This window comes from Cibotium barometz, chromosome 33 (assembly GCF_041138505.1).
Source record: "Cibotium barometz isolate CiBa-2024 chromosome 33, ASM4113850v1, whole genome shotgun sequence".
Taxonomy (NCBI): Eukaryota; Viridiplantae; Streptophyta; class Polypodiopsida; order Cyatheales; family Cibotiaceae; genus Cibotium; species Cibotium barometz.
The window spans coordinates 36,941,622-36,969,545 of record NC_141078.1 but is presented as its reverse complement, the minus strand read 5'-3'; the positions used below and the strand labels follow the sequence as shown (position 1 = coordinate 36,969,545).

The window sequence follows — 27,924 nt, the reverse complement described above, 5'->3', positions numbered from 1 at the left end:
CGAGGCTTCTGAGAGCAGAAAAAAAAAACTAGTGTTTGGAGAGTGAGGAATAATCTGGCTGCCAGCTTTGCTTCAGAATTTGGGAACAGCAGCAACTTGGTCTTGGATCAACAGGAAATTGATCATCATTGTACTTTGAGCATTCAATTGTACTTCATTTATTGTACATAATACAGGATTAGCATTAGGATTACTGGTGTGTGTATCGTGTTTGCTTGTCTCTGCCGCACTTTCCTCTCTGTTAAATAGTTTCACAACATTTTAGTCTTGCAACACACATAGGTGCGAACGTGCATGCACACACACACACACACACACACACACACTCACACACAATAGGTTCACTTCAAGAAGGGGCAGTATGTATTAATGACTCTGATTATCTTCTCCGTTTCAACATGCCTTTTGTAGGGGATCTTTAGGAGTGCTATATCTCATGAACACTTGAGACTGTATGAATATACCATCATATTTGGAGCTTCTACACTTCTGCTGTCACAAATACCATCTTTCCATTCTCTCCGATACTTCAACCTTTTGTCGATGTTGTTGTACCTTGGTTTCAGTATTTGTGTCATTACTGGATCCATCATTTCAGGTAAAACAGGTGGCAAACATTTACCTCTTCATTTTCAATTCACCATGTGCAAAAAAAATCTTGCGCACATCCCGGTCCTTTCTGTCAGCAGGCTTTTGCCCTGGTGGCTGTCGCAAGACCCTACCCAGAATGGGACATACATACGTATGTACATACATACGTATGTACATACATACATATATACATACACACATTTTTTTTGGGGGGGTAAAAGGCCATGTTCTATTGCTTCACTGTACAAAGAAATAAGTCCTCAAAAAAGAGGCGAACTTCTTAAAGAGCAGTAACAGAAGTTAAAAGCACTGAAAAAGCACACGTGTGTGTATGTGTACATACATACATACATACACATATGTATGGATGTATGTATGTTTATGCATGTATGTGTGTGTTAAGTGTTGGGGCTTGAACTCACGCCCCCTTTTGGGACACACACACACACACGTGGTAAGTGTTGGAGTTTCAACTCCCCTTTAGGATGCACACGCGTGCACACATGTGCTCGCACAAGTGTAGACACACGCGCACACACATACACACAAAAACACAAACACGTATCTATCCATGCATGCAGGGATAGATATGTGTGTGTGTAACTCTTTAGTAAAAAAAGATAGACAGATGTGTGTGACAATGCATGCATGGATGCATAGATGTGTGTGTGTGTGTGTGTGTGTGTAACTTTTTAGTAAAAAGAAATGCATGTGTCTTTAGTAAAAAAAAGATGCATTTGTGTGTGTCTTTAGTAATAAAAGAAGCTGTTTTAACCTGAAGTATTGGTTCTTTACACACGAAGTCGAGGTTTAAATTCTAAACAGTGTTTTTTCTCACTCCCAGGGATGGCAGCTCGAGCACCGCCTAAGGATTATTCTGTTCAAGGCTCACATATTCATATATTGTTTGGGGCGTTCAACTCCATATCTATCATGATAACCACCTATGCAAATCCAATAATTGTGGAGATACAGGTATGGTGTGCTGATCCCAAGCTACATGTGGTAAAGATTGCAGGAAGAAAGCATGAGTGTCCAATGATGTGAGCAATGACTGGGGAGGGTGTCTGGTGGACACATATTTATCCTCCCTTATTTTGATTTGTGTGTTTTTTGTATAGGCAACACTGGCACCTCCGGTGACAGGAAAGATGCTGAAGGGATTACTTGTTTGTTACTCAGTTGCACTGTCCACCTTTTTCTCAGTTGCCATTTTGGGTTATTGGGCCTTCGGAAATGCTTCAGGAGGGATTGTCTTCACCAACATGGAACCGCTAGTGCCCAAGTGGCTCTACATTCTTGGCAATGCCTTTGTATGCCTACAACTCATTATAGGCACAGTGGTAACACTCTTTTATTATAGGTTTTTGATGGGCTATCCATAGATTGTTGGTATTGCATAGATGCCTTGTTTGCAAATACTGATGAGGATATTTGCCTTCTGAGCAGGTCTACTTACAACCCTTATTTGCAAAATATGAAGGACTGGCGGTAGACGTGAAGGCAGGAAGGTTCTCCTTCCGCAATGTTCTTCTGAGAATCTCGGGTCGCTTTCTTATTGTAGCTGTTGCGATCCTCTTTGCTTCCATGTTACCCTTTTTTGCAGATATTAGTGCTCTGATGGGTGCATTTGGATTTGTCCCATTGTGCATAATCTTGCCATTGGTATTCTATTTATTGGTTTTTGGAGATAAAACCATGTGGCTTAATATGCTGTATTTGATGAACAGTGTCATCATAGGGCTTGCTTCCATAGTGACAGTTATAGGCACCATTGCTGCAATTCGTCAGATTGCATTGGATGTAAATACATACAGGATTTTCCCCTCCATATAGTTGGTCCAATCATAGGTTCAAAAAGAAGGTTTTAGAGATCTGGTTATATCACTGAGCATGATTATAATCAATTCAAGAAGTAATAATTTACGTGTGCATATGCTAGTGGAAAAACCAACACATTTGGGGAGTTAACAAGGTAAGGCCATTGAAGCTTGTAGAGAGTAAAAGCTATTGAACCTTGCAGAAAGTGTGCCTGCCCTTTTCATACAAATGGGTATTTCCATGTATTGACTTCGTGATATAATAGACGTCCAAGCATGCTCCCATGGCAACATTGCATAATCAAATGCTGCCTTTGAATGGAAGGGGCTGCATGGCCTTAAGATATGCCACCTTTGAATGATTTTGGGCTTGAATAGAGGACAATTTCAACGATCAGGGCTTGGGTTGTTTAAGAGTTGAAATTGTTGCAGTTAACATGCAATTGTTGGATTTTTAAGCAGGCTTAACAGTGCATGTAGCCAAAAGACTTTGGTTGCACTGCTCTCTTGAGGAGTTCAAATGTTTTTGTGATGAGAGCCCATGTGATCGCCTTCTTCCCCCTTGTCATGCCAAGTGGACCCTGTTGTACTAAGTACCCCTCTGGCCCTCACCCAGAGTTATGGATTGGTGGGTGATTTTTGCCTTACGAATCATCCCGTCGTCTCCACCATCTCCTCTTCCATGTTGTGGGTCCTTCCCTCTTTTTGCAAGTTTCTTTCTTGATGTAGAAGCAAAACACATTTCCCAAGCTTTGAATTCTTTATTGGGGGATGTTTGATTGAATGCTTGTAGCTCGTGTAGATTTTGGCATTGAATCTTCATTCTTGACGATCTTTCCTAATTTGCATACTCATGAATGCTTGTGTGAGCGTGTGTGTGTAGAGAGTGGTAAGTGAGTGTAAGCTAAGGTCCCACCATTTCGCTTCATTCTGCGCAAAACTGTGCAGAAGGTTTTGGGAGAAGGATTAAAGGGTGTTTTTGTTGTTTTTTGTTTTGATTTGGATGTGGGTTTGCTTTCCAGTCCTCTATACAGTAGCAGACAAGACAAAACTTGGGTCATTAAGTTGTGTTTAAGGCATTCTAACTAGTTTAAGGGGCCACTACAATGTGTAAAAGCATGCTAACTAGTTTTTTTTTTTCTCTACACAGTAATTGAGATGAAAAAACTAGGATCATTAAGGTGTGTTTTTTTCTCTCTCTTCTCTGTACAGTAGCAAGGATTTGTGGGTTTTGAGTTTTCTATGTTTTTGTGATTAAATTGCAAAAAAGTATTTAGAAATAGCATTCCCCATTATATTAATTAGTAGATTAAGTAAGCATTTTGGTATTAATTAGGAATTGATCAGCGTTTTCGTAATTCTCTGCATAAACTTGTAAAAGAGCATAATTAAGTAGATAAATTATATTAATGAGCTTAATTAATGTGTTGGATTTGCCTCAGGTTATTGTTAGGTGTAGGTAGCAGCAATTTACAGTGAAAATTTTGATTGAATCTAAATTTTAGTAATTTTTATGCTTTTCTACTATCTTGTAGAAGAATACCACTGTGACCGAGGCGTCAAGATTGAGCAAATTATAGCTTCACATCATCGATTTATTGCTCGTAGGAATTTGCAAATTTTTTTATTTTTATTTTCTTGGAGTTTGCTCTAATTGATTTTCTACAAATTTGCCTTGATTTTTAGGGAGGTAGGTGAGTGGATTGGAGAACGTGGGGAGGAACACTTTTGATTAAGAGTTCTAATTACAGTGCTAATTCATAATTAAAAGCCTCAGTTATGTTTTAATCATGTTAAAATATCAATTGCTAATTATCTTGCCTTTTAATTGTGAATTGATTTCTAGCTTAAGAAATATTTCCAGGCTCAAGCAATTTTTATCCAATTGTAACTAGAATTAGCAAACTAGTGACAGGGCTAGACCCTCATAGCTTCATAGGGCTCAAAAATCTAATATTTCTAGCACTTTGTGAAGGTAGGGAACTTAGTTTTTGAGCCAATGTTGGAAGAAAGTTATTGGTCTTCCACAGTCACAATGGGTTTTTATGCTAGAAAAACCTAGTCACAATGGGTTTTTATGCTAGAAAAACCTAACAAGCTCCTGTTTTGGACTATTCTTGATCATGCAATACTTGCTGACCACCTACTCTGTCTGAAGTCGTCTCAAAACTATTATTTTTAGCAAATTTTGACTAAGTGATCGTATTCTGTTGACCCAAGGCCCATCAAAGTTTGGAATCAATTGAGCATTTCTTTCACCTACAAAGTGGTAGAGTCTTGGATAAATCTCATTTTGAAGGGTTGAATAAAGCTTCTTACGCTCCTTTGTGGCTGGCAAAGTTAAGCCTAATGAAGTCGAGCTGATATCCCAGTTGTGCAAGGAGTCTAGTAGTGAATCTAGTCTCCTATCTATTGTAAGTGGGGATTCTCTCCACCAGCTTGTTGCCCATCATAGAAACCAGAGTGCCAAGAGGGAACAATTAGTTTTCCTATTTCTTCCTCTATGGGAAAATTTGCAATACATATGATTAGTGAACTAAACCTGTAATTCTTACAAATCATGTTTAATACAGTTCTCTCTCTCTCTCTCTCTCTCTCTCTCTCTCTCTCATGGAATAATTAAACCATACTAGAAAAATAATAAAAGAAACCGGTACTCTCTATAGACGTTTGCTTGTCTTAGCCTCAACCTGTCCTGGCTCCTTGTTTGTAGGTACATGCCTACAACTTGCAGTGGATGTAACTCTCTGGTCTTTCGCTAGAATATAGTCAAGGTCATACTTAAAATTACGGGAATAGTGTTGATCAATTTTAAGAAGACTTTACTTCCGCAAGCTGTTTTGATAAATTCGATTGTATGTAAAAATAGACTACTTTGGAGAGGTCAATTTTAAGAAAACTTTACTTTTTCTATCAATTAGCTTTTTAGTATACATATATTATTATTATATGATATAAAAGTATATATATTTTAACTTTTGATATTTATATTATTTGAATTTGAATAAAGATAATAATAATAATTATTATTAAACTTAAATTATTTATAACAATCATTTTGGGCATGCATATCTATCAACATCCAATGTTGAGTCTCATAAAATATATTCCTAACCACCACCAGCTCGCTTCCATTATCCCATCCAATGATATGCACTTATATTAGTCAATTAATTGACTAAAAATATAAATAACCATATAAAACTTCATATCATCAAGACGATGCAACCAATACTTCCATGCATGTATAGATTCACCCATGTACACGTAAAGTAAGCTACAATCGTCCGGATTTAGAAAGGCATCCCAATCTAAACCTGTCTAGGAGAATTCACAACATAAAAACTTGGAAATAGAAATATTCCATGAATTCTTTTAAGAATCCATAAATACATGTAATTATATAAAATATTCCATGAATTCATCCTCATAACACTTGGAGATTTCCTTAAGACACTTTCTTACATCCTTCCACAAAGCAAGAGTTTCTTGTAAAATTTTGCCCAACGATATAGTCAATGGTGTTAATAAAATTGTTTGCAAAACAAATTCTTGTCTCGAGGTTTTCTCACTTTTCAAGGAAAAGATATAGTCACTTTTGCCCAAAGATATAGTCACTTTTGCCCAAAGATATAGTCACTGGTGTTGACAAAATTGTTTATAACAAATTGATGTCTTGAGCTTTCCTCGCTTTTCTAGGAGAAGGAGATAGCATTGGGAATCAAATGGATCTTGTTTTTGTGAATGGTCAAATGTTGACCTTATATAAGAGAGTCAAGGTTAATTCCTCCCTTCTCATTGATTGTTTGGATGATGTAGCAGCACATCAATGAATGATGGGACTTTAGGCCTTGGAGATATGGGAGTCAAATGTTGCCACATTTTGCTAGAGGTTAGATCTACAAAGGATTTTCTTCTAGGGTTCCTTCAATAACTGTTGGACGAGTGTACTAAGGATTTGCTTCTAGTAGCTATTAAGCGCAAGGTTTTGTACGCTAGGTAATGATCTTTCTTTTTTCCTTTCCTTCACCAACAACGACTACTCTCCTCTTTTTCTTTCTTACTTGTCAGCGTTTGGAACTCTTTGAAGTAGAAGCACCAAGACCATGAGAACCTTTGTCCCCTGTTCAATGAGCATCTTTAGCATGGGATCTCATTATTATTGTATTGAGGCACGGGTGTAAGAATGAGATTCTTGTTTTTCTAGTTATGCAAAACACCCAACATGTTTAAATCCACACCACACTCCAAACACCACAAATCTTGAACACCACACTTCAAACACCATCTTTCTACGGGAATAGGATTGACCACAGTAGGGGAGACCTTGTAAGCTTTGTTCAAGAACTCTACCTTTATGTGAGGTCCTCCACATGTATAACACTCTCCTAGTCAATGAGTTTATGTAGCTCAGATCGTGTTGTTAAAGTGTATTCCTCTAATGCAACCATTGTGTAGCTAGGCAGTGTGCCAAAATACTCAAGAGTATTGAGGAGTATCTGAACTTTAGATATGCGACTAATAAGTATATTCCAACACAAAGGCCTTAGAATTACCCCCCCTCTTTTTCTCCTACTTGATGGATAGGAGTGACTCTTGGTGGGGCATGTTAGGATGACAATACAAGTAGAGGCATTTCAATTGACCTTGTTCCTTCTCTTGGCATAGCTGGATCTGAAGTCATAGCTTCTATGGGTGCTGATAAAGCAAGTGGCCTATGAGGAGAAAGCAAAGCTGATGCTCCTACTGCCTGATTTACTTTTAGACTTGAGTTGAGCCTAAAGCCATGGCTAGTGTCTTCATTCAACCCATTTGAGAAAAATAACCACACCATAGATTTGGCCTTAGTTTTGGGTGCAAACACTCAGTTGTTGTATGATTAGCTTTACAGTATGTGCACCAAACCATGTCTCTCCTTGGATAGAGAGGGAATGATCGCGAACTCATCTTTCAATTAAAAATCATTTTTTTTTCTTCAGCTCCCTGCCCCCCTAATCATTCATTGCCACAAGCCATTTTGAAAGATACCTCAAAGCCATGAATTTTCTTGAGGGGTCCCATGAAATTGTCATCATAATCAATGGCATTTAAAGCACATTTTAATGCATATTCATTGAAGGTCATGTGCCTTCGAGCGTAAAGCATGCCATGCAATCTTTCACCCCCATAAAGCTTATAAGAAAAGACAGGTTAAACGGGTTTAGCTAGGTCTCTCCTCAAGTTCACACTTGCTATAGAGATACTTGGCCTAGTTTATGTACTTACGTATCGTCTCTCCTTCTTTTTTCTTAAGTGTATAAAGGTGGTTTATTGAACTCCACTTGGAACCAGTTCTGATGTAAGGTGGTTTATTAAACTCCACTTGCAACCAGTTTTGACTTAGAACCAATTCTGATGTAAGAAATATAAAAAAGATTGTTCCAAATCTTCATATGCCGCTTTTTCCTCAGGTTCCAATGTTCAAAATCATTTAGTAGCTTCCTACTCTAGGGTGAATCCAAAATCTTTGATCCTTGTGGGATCATCATTCACTTCCAAGCCTTCAGAAAATTTTTGGAAGGCTTCTGGATGGCCATAGGCATCTCCCAAACTGAAACTTGTTCATGGCCTAGAATTTCTTTTGGCATGTTCTCTTTCCATGAGAGCTAGAGGGGTAGTTTACTGTTGGAGAGAGCATCACATCCTCTAGTGTCAAGAGCTCTTGCAATAGCTTTAGCCATTCTTGTATGGCATTGTCAGCAATAGCATGCACCCTGGGAGGTGTAGGTGGGTGCTAAGTGATGCAATCTTGTTGTTAGTAGTATAGGTAGGACCTTCGGCCATGTGCATTGGTCCCATAGGAGAAGAAACCTTTGTTAATATCATCAGTATACTCACTACCAAAGGATATGTATACGTGAGTACATGTGGAAACATGGTATTAATAGTGTGATATGGCTCATGGCTTGAGTACTCTTCATCATATGTCCCATCATGAAGGTTAGCTAGTGTAATCCATGAGAAAGAGGAAGTGCTAGTCTCAAAGGGAGCACTGTCAAATGTGAATTTCAAGAACCCACTAGTGGCTCCAATGCCCAAAGTCCCATTGGAGATAGCTTCATCCACATTCACTCTTGCACTGTAAGGGAGCACTGTGAAATGTGAATTTCGAGAACCCAATAGTGGCTCCAAAGTCCAAAGTCCCCTTGGAGATAGGTTCATCCTCATTCACTCCTCCATTCACACCCACCGAGGTAGAACCAAATCCTGAAAAATCAAATCTTGACAAATGTGGAAGCGATGAAGCCCTACTAGTCTCTAAGGGAGCACCGTGAAATGTGAGATTCAAGAATCCACTAGAGTCTCCAACGTCCCAAGTCCCCTTGGAGATAGCTTCATCTTCATTCACTCTCATTCACACACACTGAGGTAGCTCTATTTTCATGGTCCACATAAACATACTTTGTACAAGAAATAAAATGTGGAAACATTTGTAACCATTCTCACCCATCTCTATGAAGCTCTTATTTCTTTCTATATTCTTTTTTTCTCCTCCGATGAGATGATGTCTCCTCTCTATCAAAGAGATCGATTGTACCAAATTACTTCATATCTTGATAAATCATTGAAACACTCATGTGTGAGACCGGGTCTCACACATGGGGGGCAAATTGGACCCAATATGGTGTTTATGTCTCTATGCTTTATTTTCTTACAAATTATTATTTGAAGTGAACGTTTGATTATTTTGATTTCAATTTGTTCCACTGCGCAACACCAAGCTAGGTATTCTAACTCTAAAAAAGAGGAAGATGGAAGGAGGAGTTTGACATTGATAATGAAATTTGCCTGGAAAGAAAAAGTATTTCTGAGGTTCCATTGTTAACAAGCTTAGTCATTTTTATGCTTTTCTACTATCTTGTAGAAAAATACCATTGTGACCGAGGCGTCAAGATTGAGCAAATTATAGCTTCACATCATCGATTTATTGCTCGTAGGAATTTGCAAATTTTTTTATTTTTATTTTTTTGGAGTTTTCTCTAATTGATTTTCTACAAATTTGCCTTGATTTTTAAGGTGAGTGGATTGGAGAACGCGGGGAGGAACACTTTGATTAAGAGTTCTAATTACAATGCTAATTCATAATTAAAAGCCTCAATTATATTCTAATCATGTTTAAATATCAATTGCTAATTATCTTGCCTTTTAATTGTGAATTGATTTCTAACTTAAGAAATATTTCCAGGCTCAAGCAATTTTTATCCAATTGTAACTAGAATTAGCAAACTAGTGACAGGGCTAGACCCTCATAGCTTCATAGGGCTCAAAAATCTAATATTTCTAGCACTTTGTGAAGGTAGGGAACTTGTTTTTGAGCCAATGTTGGAAAAAAGTTATTGGTCTTCCACAGTCACAATTGTTTTTTATGCTAGAAAACCTAACAAGCTCCTGTTTTGGACTGTTCCTGATCATGCAATACTTGCTGACCACCTACTCTGTCTGAAGTCGTCTCAAAACTGTTATTTTTAGCAAATTTTGACTAAGTGATCGTATTCTATTGACCAAAGGCCCATCAAAGTTTGGAATCAATTGAGCATTTCTATGCACCTACAAAGTGGTAGAGTCTTGGATAAATCTCATTTTGAAGGGTTGAATAAAGCTTCTTACGCTCCTTTGTGGCCGGCAAAGTTAAGCCTAATGAAGTCCGGCTGATATCCCGGTTGTGCAAGGAGTCTAGTAGTGAATCTGGTCTCCTATCTATTGTAAGTGGGGATTCTCTCCACCAGCTTGTTGCCCATCATAGAAACCAGAGTGCCAAGAGGGAACAATTAGTTTTCCTATTTCTTCCTCTATGGGAAAATTTGCAATACATATGATTAGTGAACTAAACCTGCAATTCTTACAAACCATGTTTAATACAGCTCTCTCTCTCTCTCTCTCTCTCTCTCTCTCTCTCTCTCTCTCTCTCTCTCTCTCTCTCATGGAATAATCAAACCATACTAGAAAAATAATAAAAGAAACCGGTACTCTCTATAGACGTTTGCCTGTCTTAGCCTCAACCTGTCCTGGCTCCTTGTCTGTAGGTACATGCCTGCAACTTGCAGTGGATGTAACTCTCTGGTCTTTCGCTAGAATATACTCAAGGTCATACTTAAAATTACGAGAATAGTGTTGATCAATTTTAAGAAAACTTTACTTCCGCAAGCTGTTTTGATAAATTCGATTGTATGTAAAAATAGACTACTTTGGAGAGGTCAATTTTAAGAAAACATTACTTTTTCTATCAATTAGCTTTTTAGTATACATATATTATTATTATATGATATAAAAGTATATATATTTTAACTTTTGATATTTATATTATTTGAATTTGAATAAAGATAATTATAATAATAATTAAGCTTAAATTATTTATAAAAGTATATATATTTTAACTTTTGATATTTATATTATTTGAATTTGAATAAAGATAATTATAATAATAATTAAACTTAAATTATTTATAACAATCATTTTGGGCACGCATATCTATCAACATCCAATGTTGAGTCTCATAAAATATATTCCTAACCACCAACTCGCTTCCATTATCTCATCCAATGATATGCACTTATATCAACTACGCCAGTCCATTAATTGACTAAAAATATAAATAACTATATGAAACTTCATATCATCAAGACGATGCAACCAATACTTCCATGCATGTACAGATTCACCCATGTACAGGTAAAGTAAGCTACGATCGTCCGGATTTAGAAAGGCATCCCAATCTAAACCTGTCTAGGAGAATTCACAACATAAAAACTTGGAAATAGAAATATTCCATGAATTCTTTAAAGAATCCATAAATACACATGTGAATATATAAAATATTCCATGAATTCATACTCATAACACTTGGAGATTTCCTTAAGACACTTTCTTACATCCTTCCACAAAGCAAGAGTTTCTTGTAAAATTTTGCCCAACGATATAGTCAATGGTGTTAATAAAATTGTTTGTAAAACAAATCCTTGTCTCGAGGTTTTCTCACTTTTCAAGAAAAAGATATAGTCACTTTTGCCCAAAGATATAGTCACTGGTGTTGACAAAATTGTTTATAACAAATTGATGTCTTGAGCTTTCCTCGCTTTTCTAGGAGAAGGAGATAGCATTGGGAATCAAATGGATCTTGTTTTTGTGAATGGTCAAATGTTGACCTTATAAGAGAGTCAAGGTTAATTCCTCCCTTCTCATTGATTGTTGGGATGATGTAGCAGCACATCAATGAATGATGGGACTTTAGGCCTTGGAGATATGGGAGTCAAATGTTGCCACATTTTGCTAGAGGTTAGATCTACAAAGGATTTGCTTCTAGGGTTCCTTCAATAACTGTTGGACGAGTGTACTAAGGATTTACTTCTAGTAGCTATTAAGCGCAAGGTTGTGTACGCTAGGTAATGATCTTTCTTTTTTCCTTTCCTTCACCAACAACGACTACTCTCCTCTTTTTCTTTCTTACTTGTGTCAGCGTTTGGAACTCTTTAAAGTAGAAGCACCAAGACCATGAGAACCTTTGTCCCCTGTTCAATGAGCATATTTAGCATGGGATCTCATTATTATTGTATTGACGGGTGTAAGAATGAGATTCTTGTTTTTCTAGTTATGCAAAACACCCAACATGTTTTAATTCACACCACAAATCTTGAACACCACACTTCAAACACCATCTTTCTACGGGAATAGGATTGACCACAGTAGGGGAGACCTTGTAAGCTTTGTTCAAGAACTCTACCTTTATGTGAGGTCCTCCACATGTATAACACTCTCCTAGTCAATGAGTTTACGTAACTCAGGTTGTGTTGTTGATGCAATATTTATCAAAGAAGTGTATTCCTCTGATGCAACCATTGTGTAGCTAGGCAGTGTGCCAAAATACTCAAGAGTATTGAGGAGTATCTGAACTTTAGATAGGCGACATCTGAACTTTAGATATGCGACTAATAAGTATATTCCAACACAAAGGCCTTAGAATTACCCCCCCCCCCTCTTTTTCTCCTACTTGATGGATAGGAGTGACTCTTGGTGGGGCATGTTAGGATGACAATACAAGTAGAGGCATTTCAATTGACCTTGTTCCTTCTCTTGGCATAGCTGGATCTGAAGTCATAGCTTCTATGGGTGCTGATAAAGCAAGTGGCCTATGAGGAGAAAGCAAAGCTGATGCTCCTACTGCCTGATTTACTTTTAGACTTGAGTTGAGCCTGAAGCCATGGCTAGTGTCTTCATTCAACCCATTTGAGAAAAATAACCACACCATAGATTTGGCCTTAGTTTTGGGTGCAAACACTCAGTTGTTGTATGATTAGCTTTACAGAATGTGCACCAAACCATGTCTATCCTTGGATAGAGAGGGAATGATCGTGAACTCATCTTTCAATTAAGGATCATTTTTTTTTCTTCAGCTCCCTGCCCCCCTAATCATTCATTGCCACAAGCCATTTTGAAAGATACCTCAAAGCCATGAATTTTCTTGAGGGGTCCCATGAAATTGTCATCATAATCAATGGCATTTAAAGCACATTTTAATGCATATTCATTGAAGGTCATGTGCCTTCGAGCATAAAGCATGCCATGCAATCTTTCACCCCCATAAACCTTATAAAAAAAGAGGTTAAATGGGTTTAGCTAGGTCTCTCCTTAGGTTCACACCTGCTATAGAGATACTTGGCCTAGTTAATGTACTTACGTATCGTCTCTCCCTCTTTTTTCTTAAGTGTATAAAGGTGGTTTATTGAACTCCACTTGGAACCAGTTCTGATGTAAGGTGGTTTATTAAACTCCACTTGCAACCAGTTCTGACTTAGAACCAATTCTGATGTTAGAAATATAAAAAAGATTGTTCCAAATCTTCATATGCCGCTTTTTCCTCAGGCTCCAATGTTCAAAATCATTTAGTAGCTTCATACTCTAGGGTGAATCCAAGAGCTTTGATCCTTGTGGGATCATCATTCACTTCCAAGCCTTCAGAAATTTTTTTGAAGGTTTCTGGATGGCCATAGGCATCTCCCAAACTGATAAACTTGTTCATGGCCTAGAATTTCTTTTGGCATGTTCTCTTTCCATGAGAGCTAGAGGGGTAGTTTACTGTTGGAGAGAGCATCACATCCTCTAGTGTCAAGAGCTCTTGCAATAGCTTTAGCCATTCTTGTATAGCATTGTCAGGTGCAATAGCATGCACCCTGGGAGGTGTAGGTGGGTGCTAAGTGATGCAATCTTGTTGTTGGTAGTATAGGACCTTCGGCCATGTGCATTGGTCCCATAGGAGAAGAAACCTTTGTTAATATCATCGGTATACTCACTACCAAAGGATATGTATACGTGAGTACATGTGGAAACATGGTATTAATAGTGTGATATGGCTCATGGCTTGAGTACTCTTCATCATATATCCCATCATGAATGTTAGCTAGTGTAATCCATGAGAAAGAGGAAGTGCTAGTCTTAAAGGGAGCACTGCCAAATGTGAATTTCAAGAACCCACTAGTGGCTCCAATGTCCAAAGTCCCCTTGGAGATAACTTCATCCACATTCACTCTTGCACTCTAAGGGAGCACTGTGAAATGTGAATTTTGAGAACCCACTAGTGGCTCCAATGCCCAAAGTCCCCTTGGAGATAGCTTCATCCTCATTCACTCCATTCACACCCACCAAGGTAGAACCAAATCCTGAAAAATCAAATCTTGACAAATGTGGAGCCCTACTAGTCTCTAAGGGAGCACCGTGAAATGTGAGATTCAGGAATCCACTAGAGTCTCCAATGTCCCAAGTCCCCTTAGTGGAGATAGCTTCATCTTCATTCACACACACTGAGGTAGCTCTATTTTCATGGTCCATATAAACATACTTTGTACAAGAAATAAAATGTGGAAACATTTGTAACCATTCTCGCCCATCTCTATGAAGCTCTTATTTCTTTCTATATTCTCTTTTTCTCCCCCGATGAGATGATGTCTCCTCTCTATCAAAGAGATCGATTGTACCAAATTACTTCATATCTTGATAAATCATTGAAATACTCATGTGTGAGACCGGGTTGTGGACCCAATATGGTGTTTATGTCTGTATGCTTTATTTTCTTACAAATTATTATTTGAAGTGAACGTTTGATTATTTTGATTTCAATTTGGTCCACTGCGCAACACCAAGCTAGGTATTCTAACTCTAAAAAAGAGGAAGATGGAAGGAGGAGTTTGACATTGATAATGAAATTTGCCTGGAAAGAAAAAGTATTCCTGAGGTTCCATTGTTAACAAGCTTAGTCAATACCAGATTTATGAGGGCAAAGATATGAATGCAACTATTCCAACTTCCTATAAAGGAAATAAAATCTTTGCCATCCTAGATGATTGGGCTAGAGTGAGCATCACTATAAGAGCTTGTTAAGAAAAGTGGGGAAAGCTTGAGCTAGAGTCTTGAAAAAAATGGTTGACATATCACTTGAAAGACTTATAGGGAAGGTCAACCAAATGCATATCATACCTTCAGAATGACCTATAGGGAAGGTCAACCAAATGCAATTGATACCTTCAGAATGACCTATAGAGAAGGTTAGCCGGATGTATATGATACCATTAGAATGACCTTTAAACATAATTTTATCATTATGGACTTCAAATGACCCACTAACTATGATGTTATCCTACACATGTCGTTCATGAGACAATTGTAAAGTTTTTATAACTAGGCTAATCACATCTATCTATGAAAGATGATGAAAACTTGCCAAATCATAGGGTTCATCATGTGAGCTCGGACCTTGAGTCAAATACCACTTTGCATTGATGTTGGTCATTAGAAACAAATGTTTGATGTGCCAATGCAAGATCTCAAATATGGAGAACCATGTTTTTAAGGAAAAAGGAAAGTTTATCATTGAGGCATGGGCACTGAAATTAGAAATATGGAGGCAAAAATAGATTAACATAATAAGAAAATTGCTTCGATTCTTGATCCCACTTATTATGAAAGCTGGGCTCATTTCTTTGATCATTCAACATAGTTTGAACACCTTTGGATAAAGGGTCCATAGTTTTCAACAACTTATAATTTGGGCAACCTAAAGTGGTCGGATGCCTATTGAAATTCGTAGGGATCTTCAACTCACCAAGGATTATAGCTATTGCAAATTTCACCCTATTTTGACTAGTGGGAAGTGCCAAAAATTACTTAGATGATTACTGGCTAAAAATGGTGCATCCCCACTTATATCGGTTGGGGACAAGATTTTGGAGTTGCCCTCACGAGATTAGCCTTAACACTCATAACAATTCTCATAGTATTTTGATGAGCCGGGCATCCCCAAAATTAAAATACCAAAAGTTTATGAGCTCTTGACACTTATAAAATCAGCCTAATAAAACTAACTAGGGGCATAATAATTAAGCATTTGTTGCATTTGGCATGGGCTTACTTGCTTTCCTCACTTTCTATAAACTTTTCAACATTATGTGAGATTTTTAATAATCTTTTACTATTTTTTGAAGTCACTTTTTGAGTTTTATTAAACAAAAATACAAACAAGGAGCTCAAAACAAGGCACGTAATTAATTTTGTACACAATTTTGCAACACAATTCTCATTGTGTTGCTCACTTAGGCTCAATTTTCTATTCTTTACTCATTACAGTATATGCTCTTTGAACTTGTCTGTGTTCTTCTCCTACCTTCTGTGCACATTTTATGTAATCTTATTTTCGTGCGCTCTAGTTTCTCTCTCTCTCTCTTTCTATATATGTTCACACTTGAAGCTCTTGGACAGTGAGAAACCGAGCTTTCAATATTGTGCCCAATCTGGGGACAAGCACTTGTCCATATCTCGAAAACCCAATAGTATTTAGAGTAGATAGGTTCTACTTTTTATAGAGATGCTTGGGAAAACTAATACATTATATGCAAAAAGAACCCAAAGATGAATAGCTTGTGAAAAAGGCACAGGAGGGACATGGTTTAGTATAATTCCCACCTCTATCCAACGGGGGACATGGTTTGGTGCATGTACTTTAAAATTAAACCATAGTACTACATAATTTCCACACTTGGAACCAAGGCTAAATATGTGTTGTGGTCATTATGCGCGAATGGGCAACCATGACACTAACCGTTCTATAGATTTGATCCAGGTCTGATTGTAAATCAAGAAACGAATTTAGCTATGGGAGTGCTAGCCTTGCCTACTCCTCATAGGCCGCTTACTTTACAACAATGACATCCAACACTAACTACTACAAGAGGAGGAGATAGAACCACTAAGTTTCCTCCATATGTTTTACCCCCCCAACCTACCCCACCAAGAGTCACTCCTATTCATCAAAATTGGGAGTAGGGAAGATCATCTGAGATCTTTACTCCTAAATATACTTATGAGTTTCTTGTCAAAGGTTCAAACAATCATGAGTGTTTTGTCTTTTCACCTGGCTACACAATGGGGTTGCATCAAAAGAATACACTTCTCTGATGAATATTGTTGCATCAACTCAAGGTACGGACATAAATGCATTGATTAGAAGAAGCTCTACTATCTTGCTATGCATGTGGAGGACTAATATTTAATTGGAGTTTCCTAACAGAGGTTAGAAGGATGCCCTAACCCTACTCTCTTAAAAAGATGGTGTTTGGGGTGTGGCATGAATGAGAATTTACTCAAAGAATTCCCCTATAGACCACCACAACCTATAAGTGGAGGACCATTTAGATTGATTGTAGCTCTAAACATGTTAGACTTTTCAAAACCAAAAAGCTAGCCGACATGTTCTTACTCCCATCAATGCGTTACGACAAGATCTCATGCTAAAGATACCAAGTTTAAGGTTCTTGAGAATTTGTCTGCATCTAAAACATGCTAAGCAGAAGTGTTCTTTTTTTGGCAAAAGTGATTTTATATTGTATAACAGTCAAGAAATATGACTGTGGATTGCACTTTATACATAGAGGAGATAAGAGATTCACCTAATCAATTTAATGTATTAATTGGTTATGATTAATTATTTTGCCTTGGCTCCTTGGCTAGGCACGATGAGCTAGTAGTCCAATCATCAGCTTTAATTCTCCCCTTGATCACATCATAAGCTATTTTCACCAAGCCATGATGTTCCAAATGTCATTGGCTTTACTTGCACTCTATGAAAAAAAATGCTTACTATCACTTACCCACTGGATAACATCCTAAATACACAACCCTTTCATCATTGTTCTTACCAAATGATTTTTGTTCAACGGGTGGTAACCTTTAGTGATTATTTTCTTCTCTCAACTTTACTCAATTTTTTTATACATAGTTTTAAGTCTTACTTTTTATCTCCATTCAATTGATAGTGAGGTGCTATCCTTGGATGATTACTCAAATTTTGTAAACTTAGTTATGAGTTCTTGAATCATCCTCATTCAATTGATATTTTTAATAAAGCATAGTGTAAAATACAATGTATGAATGACTTATTTAAGCTCCTATTTCATAATACTCTTCCTCTTGTTGATTAAGACGATGGAATATATTGCACTCTATTGTCTTTAAACACACTTGCACATGCGCACATAATTATCTGAAGCTCCTTTTTCTACTACTAATTCTCACCTTCCTTGTCCCTTCCATGTCCACTCGTCCATCTCCTCCTCGTACAATGTGGGTTTATTTACGTGAACAATTAGCCAAAACCAACCTCTACCATTTAAGCCATTATCGCTTCAAAAAGTATCATTTCTACAACTACTCATTGATGCAAAAATAGGAAAGATAGATATAGATGAAGTTTCATTGTTACCCAAAGACACCTCAACCACCAATGGTAGATACACACCATCTCCAAGAGACACACTTCAAGAGCAAAGCCAAAGGCTGCATTCAGTTATCCTAAAACAAAGCATTCACACAACGATGACCATAACCACATCGATTACCTACATTATGAGACTTGAAAAAAGAAGAAAGGGTCCACAACATGGAAGAGGAGATGTTGGAGACCATAGAGGATTATTTGTAAGGCAAATAACTCCACCCAACTCATATAGGGTCCATTGTTGTGAACACACTCATGGGTGTGCTAATGCTGGGAAACATGACAACCAAGTTGGTATGACAAGGGACAATATAACAATCAAGTGGCATAACAAAGAGCAACACATGGGCTTGTCAACAAGTACAAGCAAGCCCTTAAAAATGCCTAGTTTCTACTCTAACCCATTGAAAACCATATTAGGGAGTTTGGGGAAATCCTATTACTTTGGGAATTTTCTTTTCAATCTACTTTTTGGTGTATTTTTGAGCATACCAATTCCAAAGTTGTTGGAGAATGTGGATTTAGAACCTACTCTTAAGGTTGAAGCAATGTGAGAAGGCTTCTTTGGATCAAAGCAAAGGAAGGGCTAGAGACTAGAGTCAACATGAGGGGTCCAGATTAGGTCTACCTAAACTATAGCTTCTTTCTGTCATCTGGGTGCTAAATCCTGTGAAGTTTGAAGTCGTGGGTCTATTTGTGAAGGACCCTGAAAGTTTCTATGATTTCTTCTATTTTCTTGGAGCCCCAAGTCTCAAGAATGTTGAGACTGTTTGGTTTTGTTTCTATGAAGAAAAGAATGTGTGAAGCATGAGTTCTGTGTGAATTGATGAGATTTTGTGTCGTGGAGTTATAATTGTGTTGTCTTGATTGAGATTATGGAGGAACACCTGTGAATGCAAGTCTATAGTATGCTGTGTCAAAACTGAGTCAATCGGTGTCAATTGAGTGGTTATAAGATCAGACTGAGATAGTTACGCATTCGATCTTGTCAGCTGTGTGTGTAGAGGGTGAGAACTTGTCTATCTGGTTGAGTGGAACCTATTTGGAGTTTGGTCTAACAGTCAAAACTGTCAACAGTCACAACAATCAAAAGGGGTAAGGGACTGAAAGTGTTTTTGTGGCAACTCTGAGTTAGCTGTTGTTAGCTAAGAGTTTCTTATGATGGTGGGTTTGAATTTTTGAGAGTATAGAGGTGTCAGAGGACACTGGGGTGAAGAATTCTGAGTGAACTATTACCTAGATCATATCTAAGTCAAAGAGGTGTCAATAGGGCTAGTTCAAAGAGGTTTTGAGGGCCAAAGCTTGAGGTTGGTTGATGTTCGAGAAAGGTTCCAGGCCTCGAGGACATTTACCTGACTGGGACCAAGGGGAGGATTTTTGTGTCAAATTTTAAACAACTATGGGTATCCGTTTTGATGAAATAGATTGGGTGAATGAAGTGCTAAAGTCGAATGTGTATCCATAGCCATGCAAATACAGAGAGAAAAGGTCAAAAGGTCCACAAAAGGAAGAGTTGAAAAGGTAAGTGAAGCTCTGAAGCAAGGTTGTGAAGTTTGCTCATGGTGGACATCCTGTGAGTCAGGTGGACGGGTTTCTGTGTAGGGTGCGCAATCAGCTTCCGAATCAATTTTACAGTCAAAATTTGACCAGTTCTATATCAACTAGGAGAGGATTTTGATCAGGTGTGATCAGCTGAGGCTTATAGGAGAATGATCAGTGCTTTTGGACGTCAATGCTGACCTTGGAGAACAGTTGAAGGTGTCTAACTGGATGAGGGTGTTGAAGTGTCCAATTGAGTTAGCTGGAGGTCTGAGGGGACGAGCTAGGGTGATTGGTGCCCTTAGAGCTGGGATTTCAGTGTCCCCCAGTTTTGATCCCATTGTGTATTCTTCTTGTATGTCTATTGGTGGTGTAGAAGAAGCCATCACCTAGCAATCACACACCATCATTAATGAAGCGCAAGGGTGCCAGACAAAAGGCAAACCTAGTTCTAGCTTGTCAAGAAAGCTCTACAATGAAAGATGGTCCGATGTCAACAGAAACAAATAGACAAAAAGTGATGTGCTTCATTTTAGGATGTTTTGATGCAACTGCAAGCGTGCTTAAGTATCAAACAAATCCTGCACTCTGTTTGAAATTGAATGTTAACAGCAACAAATTCAACTCTTAATCAACCCAAACCCTCATCTTTGAGACCATCTTCATGGACACCGTGAATTGCACTTGAGTATTAAGTGCCCTAAATAACTCAGGCCTGTGCTTTATCAACCCAGTTCATTTAAATCCTGATTGCCCTCAATTATTTGAAAAGCTCTCAACAACTAAGGCATAAATAAATCAACCAATTGCAAATGTCACAAGCCTTGAATTTAGCGCATTCTCCTCAAATATTCAAGCCCAAAATCATTCAAAGGCAGCATTTATTAAGGCCATGCAACCCTACCCATGATGGGGGCATGCTTGGACGTCTATCTTACAAGAAAGGTGATACATGGAAATACTTCTTTGTATAACAAGGGCACACACTCTGCAAGGTTCAATACCTTTTATTCTCGGCAAGCTTACAGGCCAGATCTGCAAGCTTCAGACGCCCCAAAAGTGTTTGTTTTTCCAATAGCGACATTAACCTATTACTTCTTGACTTGATTATAATAGTGCTTAGAGTAACTACTTACCAGATCTGTAAGCACTCCTTTTTTGAACCAATACTTCGACCAACTATATGGAAGGGAAAAGCCTGTATGTATTTACATCCAATGCTATCTGACGGATTGCAGCGACGGTGCCTATAACTGTGACAATCAAAGCGAGCCCTATGATGACACTGTTCACCAAATTCAGTGTATTGAATGGTATGGTTTTCCCTCTGAAAACCTTTGTATAGAATACCAATGGTAAGATAATGCACAATGGGACAAATCCAAATGCACCCATCAGAGCACTAAAATCTGCAAAAAATGGTAGCATTGAAGCAAAGAGGATCGCAATGGCCACAAAAAAGGAGCGACCGGAGAGCCGCAGAAGAACATTGCGGAAGGAGTACCTTCCTGCATTCACATCTACCACCAGCCCTTCATATTTCGCAAACATGGGTTGTAAGTAGACCTGCTCAAAATGAAAATATCCTCATCAGGAGAAAAATCTGCAAACAAGGCACCATATGCAATACCAACAATCTATGGATGCCCCATCAAAAACCTATAATAAAAGAGTGTTACCACTGTGGCTATAATGAGTTGTAGGCATGCAAAGGCATTGCCAAGAATGTAGAGCCACTTGGGCACTAAGGGTTCCATGTTGCTGAAGACGATCCCTTCTGCAGCATTTCCGAAGGCCCAGTAGCCTGAAATGGCAACCGAGAAAAAGGTGGACAGTGCAACTGAGTAGCAAACAAGTAATCCCTTCAACATCTTGCCTGTCACAGGGGGTGCCAGTGTTGCCTACACAAAAAACACACAAATCAAAATAAAGGGGGATTCACATGTGTCCATCTGCTGCCCTTGCATAAGAAGCTGTCCGTTGCTTTTCAATTTCACAAGGTGCCTGGACAGGCAAAGCACAGGCCCATGCCCCACGGACGCAAAAGGGTCTTAGAAAAAAGTTACATACACATGTGTCTCTCCTCCCCTTGTCAAAAGCCTGCCCCTATCCTGTGCATGGGTGCTTCATGTGCCCGCAATCAGTTGTGAAGCCCTCATTCAATCAGAATTTATTGAAACTCCAGAGCTTGCTTACATATTTCCATGTTGCATATTTCATGCTTTCTTCTTACAATCTCTAGCACATGCTTTATCTTGAGATCAGCACACCATACCTGTATCTCCACAATTAATGGATTTGCGTAGGCGGTCATTATGATGGATATAGAGTTGAACGCCCCAAACAATATATCAATATGTGATCCCTGAATAGAATAATCCTTAGATCGCGCTCGAGCTGCCAACCCTGGGAGTAGAAAAAATCACTATTTAGGAATGAACCAATACTTCAGCCTCTTGCTAAAGACTCGGGCTCCTTTAAGTTTTTCTAGCAAGTCATCTATTGGAGGTATTGGATATCGAAATGCCAACAAAATCTAGTAAGAGGCCACACTCCCCAGAGATATTCATGCCAAGCAAACAAAGAAGATTGGATGAAGACGAGCCACTGCCGCATCTTGGTTCATTCAAGGAGATGGATACTCAACAATTCCTCTAGGATACCTTCGAAGGTCTCCACACACTCCTCAATGGTCCCCATACAAAAATAAGTGAGGCCACTAGTACGAATTGGGAACAGGAACAGAAGGTATGGTGTTGCCATTTGTTGACAACACACATGCTGCACGACGACGACAGGAATGCCAGCCTATCGAATCAGCTACAAGAGGCCAATGCCCAAACACAAAGTGTGAAAGATACCTTGGCGACAGCAGATGAAACTTATAAGTGTGTGATATGTGTGTGTGTGTGTGTGTGTGTGTGTGTATATATATATATATGTGTGTGTGTGTGTGTGTGTGTGTGTGTGTGTACACACACACACACACACATATATATACATATATATGTATATATATATATAGAATCAAACCCTGATACATACATGAATATATACATACATACATGTGTGTGCCTGATGCACACGCATGTGTGTGTGTATGTATAAAATAAAGTGTCTGGGTTTCAACTCACACCCTCGTCTGGGTAGCGTCATGCAATAGCCACTCAGCCAAAAGCTTGATGACCCAGACAAGAATATGAACAAGCATTTTTTTGCACACTGTATCTTCAAAATAAAGAGGTAAGCAGTTTGCCATCTCTTTCACCTGAAATGATGGATCCAATAATGGCGCAAATACTGAAACCAAGGCACAACAACATCGACAAAAGATTGAAGTACCGGAGAGAATGAAAAGATGGTATTTGTGACAGAAGAAGTGCAGAAGCTCCAAATATGATGGTATATTCATATAGTCTTAAGTGTCCATGAGATACAGCACCCCTAAAAATCCCCTGTAATCAAAACAGAAGGCATGTTGAAAGGAGAAGATAACCAGTCATTACTACATATCACCCCTTCTTGAAGTGAACCTGTATTGTGTGTGTGTGTGTGTGTGTGTGTGTGCGTGCGTGTGTTCTTTCTATGGACTAGATATTGGGCTCTATGGACAATATGGAAGATGAGAAACAATGCTATGTTTGGGCAGATGCCTCTAGAGGCATATGCTTACTTTAAGATGAATTTGTGACAATCCCTCCATGATTGCTTACAGAGCAAAAGCTCAACAAAAGCACCTCTCTTGGGCCTGAAGAACCTAGTTACACACCTCTAATGTCTCACCACCAAGTAGTATCGATGCTATGACAACGATGAAGCAGATTAGGTACTGTAAGGGAGCCACAGCATAATAAGCCCACCTAGGTCCTGTATAACAAGTATGAAAGAGCTTACAATTAGCTCAAATCCTCTCTCTCTCTCTCTCTCTCTCTCTCTCTCTCTCTCTCTCGGATGGGTGTCGAGGGCAATCCATTCATTGATGTATGGCATGTAGGAAAAGACACCACCAGGGAGAGGCCTCTCCTCAAATTATGACCAAAAATGTGCTTCACATGGCCACATGGAACTGTAATGGGACCTTATGGTCCAACCCGGCCGGCTTTGCCAAGACTTACACACGAAGGGACATAGTCTTTCACACAGACTCAACAGCGGCTTGAGAGGGGGCTACCCGAGGTGTCAAGTTATGTCTAGGAGTGCTTATAGGGGCCAAACTCATACCTCTAAAAGGTATCTGGCTCAAGAGGTGTGGCACGCTTATTTAAGCCCCAATTGCATAAAGTACTCACAATGGTCAGACAGGATGAGTGCACCCAGTTCATGTGGATGTGTTTAGCCATCCTTGGCTTCAAGATGTTGTACCTTGCAGTATGCTACTTCCCACCTTAGACATCAGCCCATGCACAAGATTTGATGCAGGATGGACAATCCCCATATGCCCCTTTGTTTGCAAACATCCAATGTTACATGCACTAAGGTTGACCGACGTAACACACAACAAGGCCTTCTTTAAACCTTTATTTAGTGAGATCTTTAGCATCCAATCACTAAGTAGAAAGAGAGAAGAGAATGTAGACGACACAGTATTGGGTCCCAAAAAACTAAAGGGCCCCCTCTTGCAAGTAGGAGTATTTGCTTGCATTACGTCTTTGGAGAACTTCTGTACAATGCTTGAGAACAAGAGCTATGACTACCACGCAAGGACGAGGAAGACCGTATGTCGGTTGAGAATCCACCAATCCAAGGGCTCTTCTCAGCCACCACTGATGCAGGTCTAGGATAGCTGTAGGACTGCACATATGCTGACTGATATGCTGGCTGGATGCTAAAGATCTCACCAAAGTAAAGGTTTAAAGAAGGCCTGTTGCGTCTTAACACGTATGTTACATGCATTGAGGTTGGCCGTAGTAACACGCACCAAGAACTTCTCCACTTCCAAGTCTTGCTGAAGAACTGAGCATCTGTTCCACTACTCTCCCCAGGCATGTTCCACTACTCTCCCGATGCCTGCTGTCCCTTTCCCTTAACACAGTGGCGGGTCTGAACTGATCATGCTTGTTGCTAGGCCTTTGAAACTGATCTAAGAGCTAATGATATACTCGTTCTGAGTACATACTCCTAGAGAATGCTTTCCTCCAGCTTTGCCTGTTTTGCAGACCACTCCATATGCTACCCTAGCTGCATTCTTCTGATGGATCTGTGCACCTCCTTGGGACTATGCTGAGTGGCTAAGCCTGAATGCTCTGATACCAATGTTGCATGCGCGGAAGCCTTGCTGTATTGATCCACAACCTTAAGCCTCATTAAGAACAAGATGCTGAATGAACATGATTAAGACAAAGGAGAGGAGAGAGAGAGAGAGAGAGAGAGAGAGAGAGAGTTGGTGTCAGGGTTTTATTGTATTATGGTACAAAAAGGTGACAACTGTACATCTTCAAGGCCCTTGGTCTACCCTGTAGTGGTGACCTTTGGCCGTCTACATGCTAATGCTAACTGCTAGACTTCTTCAAAAGGTGAATGATAATGCAAATTGCTAACTTCTACTTATATATGCTAGAGGATGCTGGTTGGTCTATTGTTGCTGCCGTCGGCTAGATTTGGACAAAATATATTCATAAAATGCTATCTAAAATGCTGTGATTACTTCCATGCTTGCCCCATCTGCTGGCCGACTCACTGCCTGGGGTGCCCATGTGGCTGCCGATCGCTGTTGAGAGCCTTCTTATGGCTGCTGACTAGGTTCCCATTCCCTCCATGATGCTTAGCATGCCGATGATGATGATATGCTCGTGCTCGTGCTCGTGATGATGATGATGTTGTCCTAAATGCTGTCTTAAACAGGGATTATGCTGTTCACTATCAATGGAGGATGTATCTAGAAAGTGCAACTTGGCACATGGGTCACCTTGATGTGACATCACCCAGGATGTATTGAGGCCACTTGTGTTTTCCTATTAAAGAAGGGTGAAGAAAAATGTGGTGCTACAAAGCACAAATCTATGTTCTTGTGTGTGTCAAATCTGCATGTGTTGTTTTTATGTGTATGCTTGGGCTTATTAAAGTCCAAGAAATATGTTGTGTTCTGTTCTGTTATGTGTTGTTTGTGTTTGGAACATTTGTTTGCATGATACCCTAGATCAAGTACTTGTTCTAGTTGTAATCACCTCTAGTCACCTATGATGTAGGCCATGTGAAATGTGTATGGTTGTTTGGTCCTTCTTCCTGTTTGGTTGTCCCTACTCATGTGGAACCCCTCATCAGCATGAGAAAAACTCATGACATAGGTGAGGAGAGATATCTTTTGAGAGGGGGTTCCCCTGACTAGCTTGAGAAACTAGACCATGAGTCTAAGATTTATAATTGACACAGCAGCAGCAGGAGAGCTAGCCCTGGAGGGGGGTGTGTTTGAAGCAAGGCCATATCTCTGGTTGTATGAGTGTACTTGATCTAGTAGATGTGTGTGTCTGTGAATTTTTCCCTTGGCACCTTGATTTTGACATTTGTAAAAATCTAACCTAAGTCCGCATAAGCCAAAAGATGCCATGTTTGCACTATGGGAGGGTGTTGGAATGATAGTCCTTCACATGTATCTTTTGGTCCTCTAGCATGGGAAGGCTCACTATCAATGGAGAATGTATCTAGAAGGTGCAACTTGGCACATGGGTCACTTTGATGTGACATCACTCATGATGTATTGAGGCCACTTGTATTTTCCTATTAAAGAGGCACATTAGTGAATGGAAAATACACACATTACCTTGCTAGTCTTACCTTTTGCTTATTGTCTCTTTCTCATACACGCTTTCTGTCACTCTCGAGTTCAACACCATAGCCATGTTTCTCTTCCAGTCACCATAGCCGTAGCTAACCCAAGCATTGTTTCCTACAATAATATATTTTCATTTCATTCAATTCATCCCCCCCCCCCCCCCCCCACCCCCTCCTCTCCCCAACAACAAGCAAGTGCATTTCCCACATTAATACTTTGCCCAAACCATGGTACGCTCAACAAAGCAAGTGGCAGATTGCGTACCCATAACATGCAATGCAACATCCCAAAAGCGGAGACAGCGAATTCCTCGAGCTCCCAGTTCTTCCATGGTAAGAGATAACAAGTAGCAGGTGTAAAAAGAAACTGCAGCTGCTATAATCAGGGCAAGAATACCAGGGGCCCATCCCAAGCATGCCATGGCAAAAGGCAATGCCAGGAGGGGCGGACCAGCTGTGGCAGAAGTAAGATGATAGCCGGCATGAACCCATGTGCCTGCAAAGCATTATAACCATCAATCAAGTATCATGCCTGGCAACAAGACCCATATCACCATATGGGTTAATCAGGTTATCATGGCTCAAGACCTTTATCAACATAAGCCTGGAAAAAAATCCTTCTCCACGTACATCATTATTGACTGTAGTGTGTGTATGGCATGACTGGCCAGAAGGTTTGCTTCGTTAAGCTTAGCAAAGAACAGAATGATGTGCCCAAAACGCTCGTTAATAAAGAAAGGCCGTGCGTCATCCCTTATGATTACAAGAAGTATGGGAAGTGCACACACATACCTTTGGATTCAAGGACGAATTTCTTGCCAGCGTCTTCTTGGGGAGAATCACCTGGAGTTGCAGGCATGATGAGAGAGAGAAGCACGTGCGGGTAATGGGTCGTGACAGTCGGCTAGTGTGCGTCTTCTTGGGGAGAATTACTTGGAGTTGCAGACATGATGAGAGAGAGGCACGTGCGGGTAATGAGTCGTGACCGATTTGCAGTCAGCGAGCTTGCATCAGCTCATCAGAGGACCGACTCCGTTGAGTGGTGTAGCTTCTACTATTAGGCTTTCGGAATTATTATTATTATTATTATTTTTAAAGTGTCGCATTTTGACTTCTCCTTTTCACACTTCTTGGTGGCAGTGGACCAAACCAGTGGACCAAATCCCATGGCCGGACTTATGGTCTTTACACATAACGGGAAAATATCAATAACCATCGCCCATTCCCCATGGCTCAAGTAATGTTAACCCAATATTAAAATCCTAAAAATTGACAACTTTATTTTTTACCAAAAATTTCACTTGGAAATTACTTTATTCATGTGCACCCAAACTCGAGTTCTTATTACACTAATAAATTACTTTATTCGTGTGAACCCAAACTCATGTTCTTATTACATTGATACCTTAA

At 39.3% G+C, this 27,924-nt stretch overlaps 2 protein-coding genes across 5 annotated transcripts in view; one reads left to right on the top strand and one right to left on the bottom strand.

The window, feature by feature from the left end:
- Positions 1-2,525, top strand: part of LOC147619524 (GABA transporter 1-like) — a 63,080-nt gene extending 60,555 nt beyond the window's left edge. For 2 of the 4 annotated variants that reach the window (XM_086773196.1, XM_086773198.1), the window contains 4 exons: positions 412-598; positions 1,436-1,566; positions 1,713-1,934; positions 2,041-2,525. In XM_086773196.1, coding sequence (XP_086629322.1) covers positions 412-598; positions 1,436-1,566; positions 1,713-1,934; positions 2,041-2,427 — 927 coding nt within the window. In that variant the 3' untranslated portion in view covers positions 2,428-2,525. The remainder of the gene's footprint in view (positions 1-411; positions 599-1,435; positions 1,567-1,712; positions 1,935-2,040) is intronic. The other 2 variants (XM_086773197.1, XM_086773200.1) reach the window with 2 other exon arrangements.
- An 18,025-nt stretch (positions 2,526-20,550) lies between these two features.
- LOC147619523 (GABA transporter 1-like) lies at positions 20,551-27,580 on the bottom strand. The gene is made up of 7 exons (XM_086773201.1): positions 27,307-27,580; positions 26,780-27,010; positions 23,516-23,613; positions 23,015-23,201; positions 22,022-22,152; positions 21,426-21,647; positions 20,551-21,312 (listed from the first exon to the last, which is right to left on the bottom strand). Exons 1-7 carry the CDS (start codon positions 27,371-27,373, stop codon positions 20,926-20,928), a joined length of 1,323 nt encoding a protein of 440 aa, XP_086629327.1. The 5' UTR covers positions 27,374-27,580; the 3' UTR covers positions 20,551-20,925.
- Between the last annotated feature and the right edge of the window lie 344 nt (positions 27,581-27,924).

Coding starts and splice junctions, on each gene's coding strand:
- LOC147619523 (XM_086773201.1), bottom strand. CDS start 27,373: ATGCCTGCAACTCCAGGTGATTCTCCCCAAGAAGACGCTGGCAAGAAA. Junction 23,202..23,515: donor TTGGTGGTGAGACATTAGAG/GTGTGTAACTAG, acceptor TTTTGATTACAG/GGGATTTTTAGGGGTGCTGT. Junction 22,153..23,014: donor TATTGGATCCATCATTTCAG/GTGAAAGAGATG, acceptor TTCTACTCCCAG/GGTTGGCAGCTCGAGCGCGA.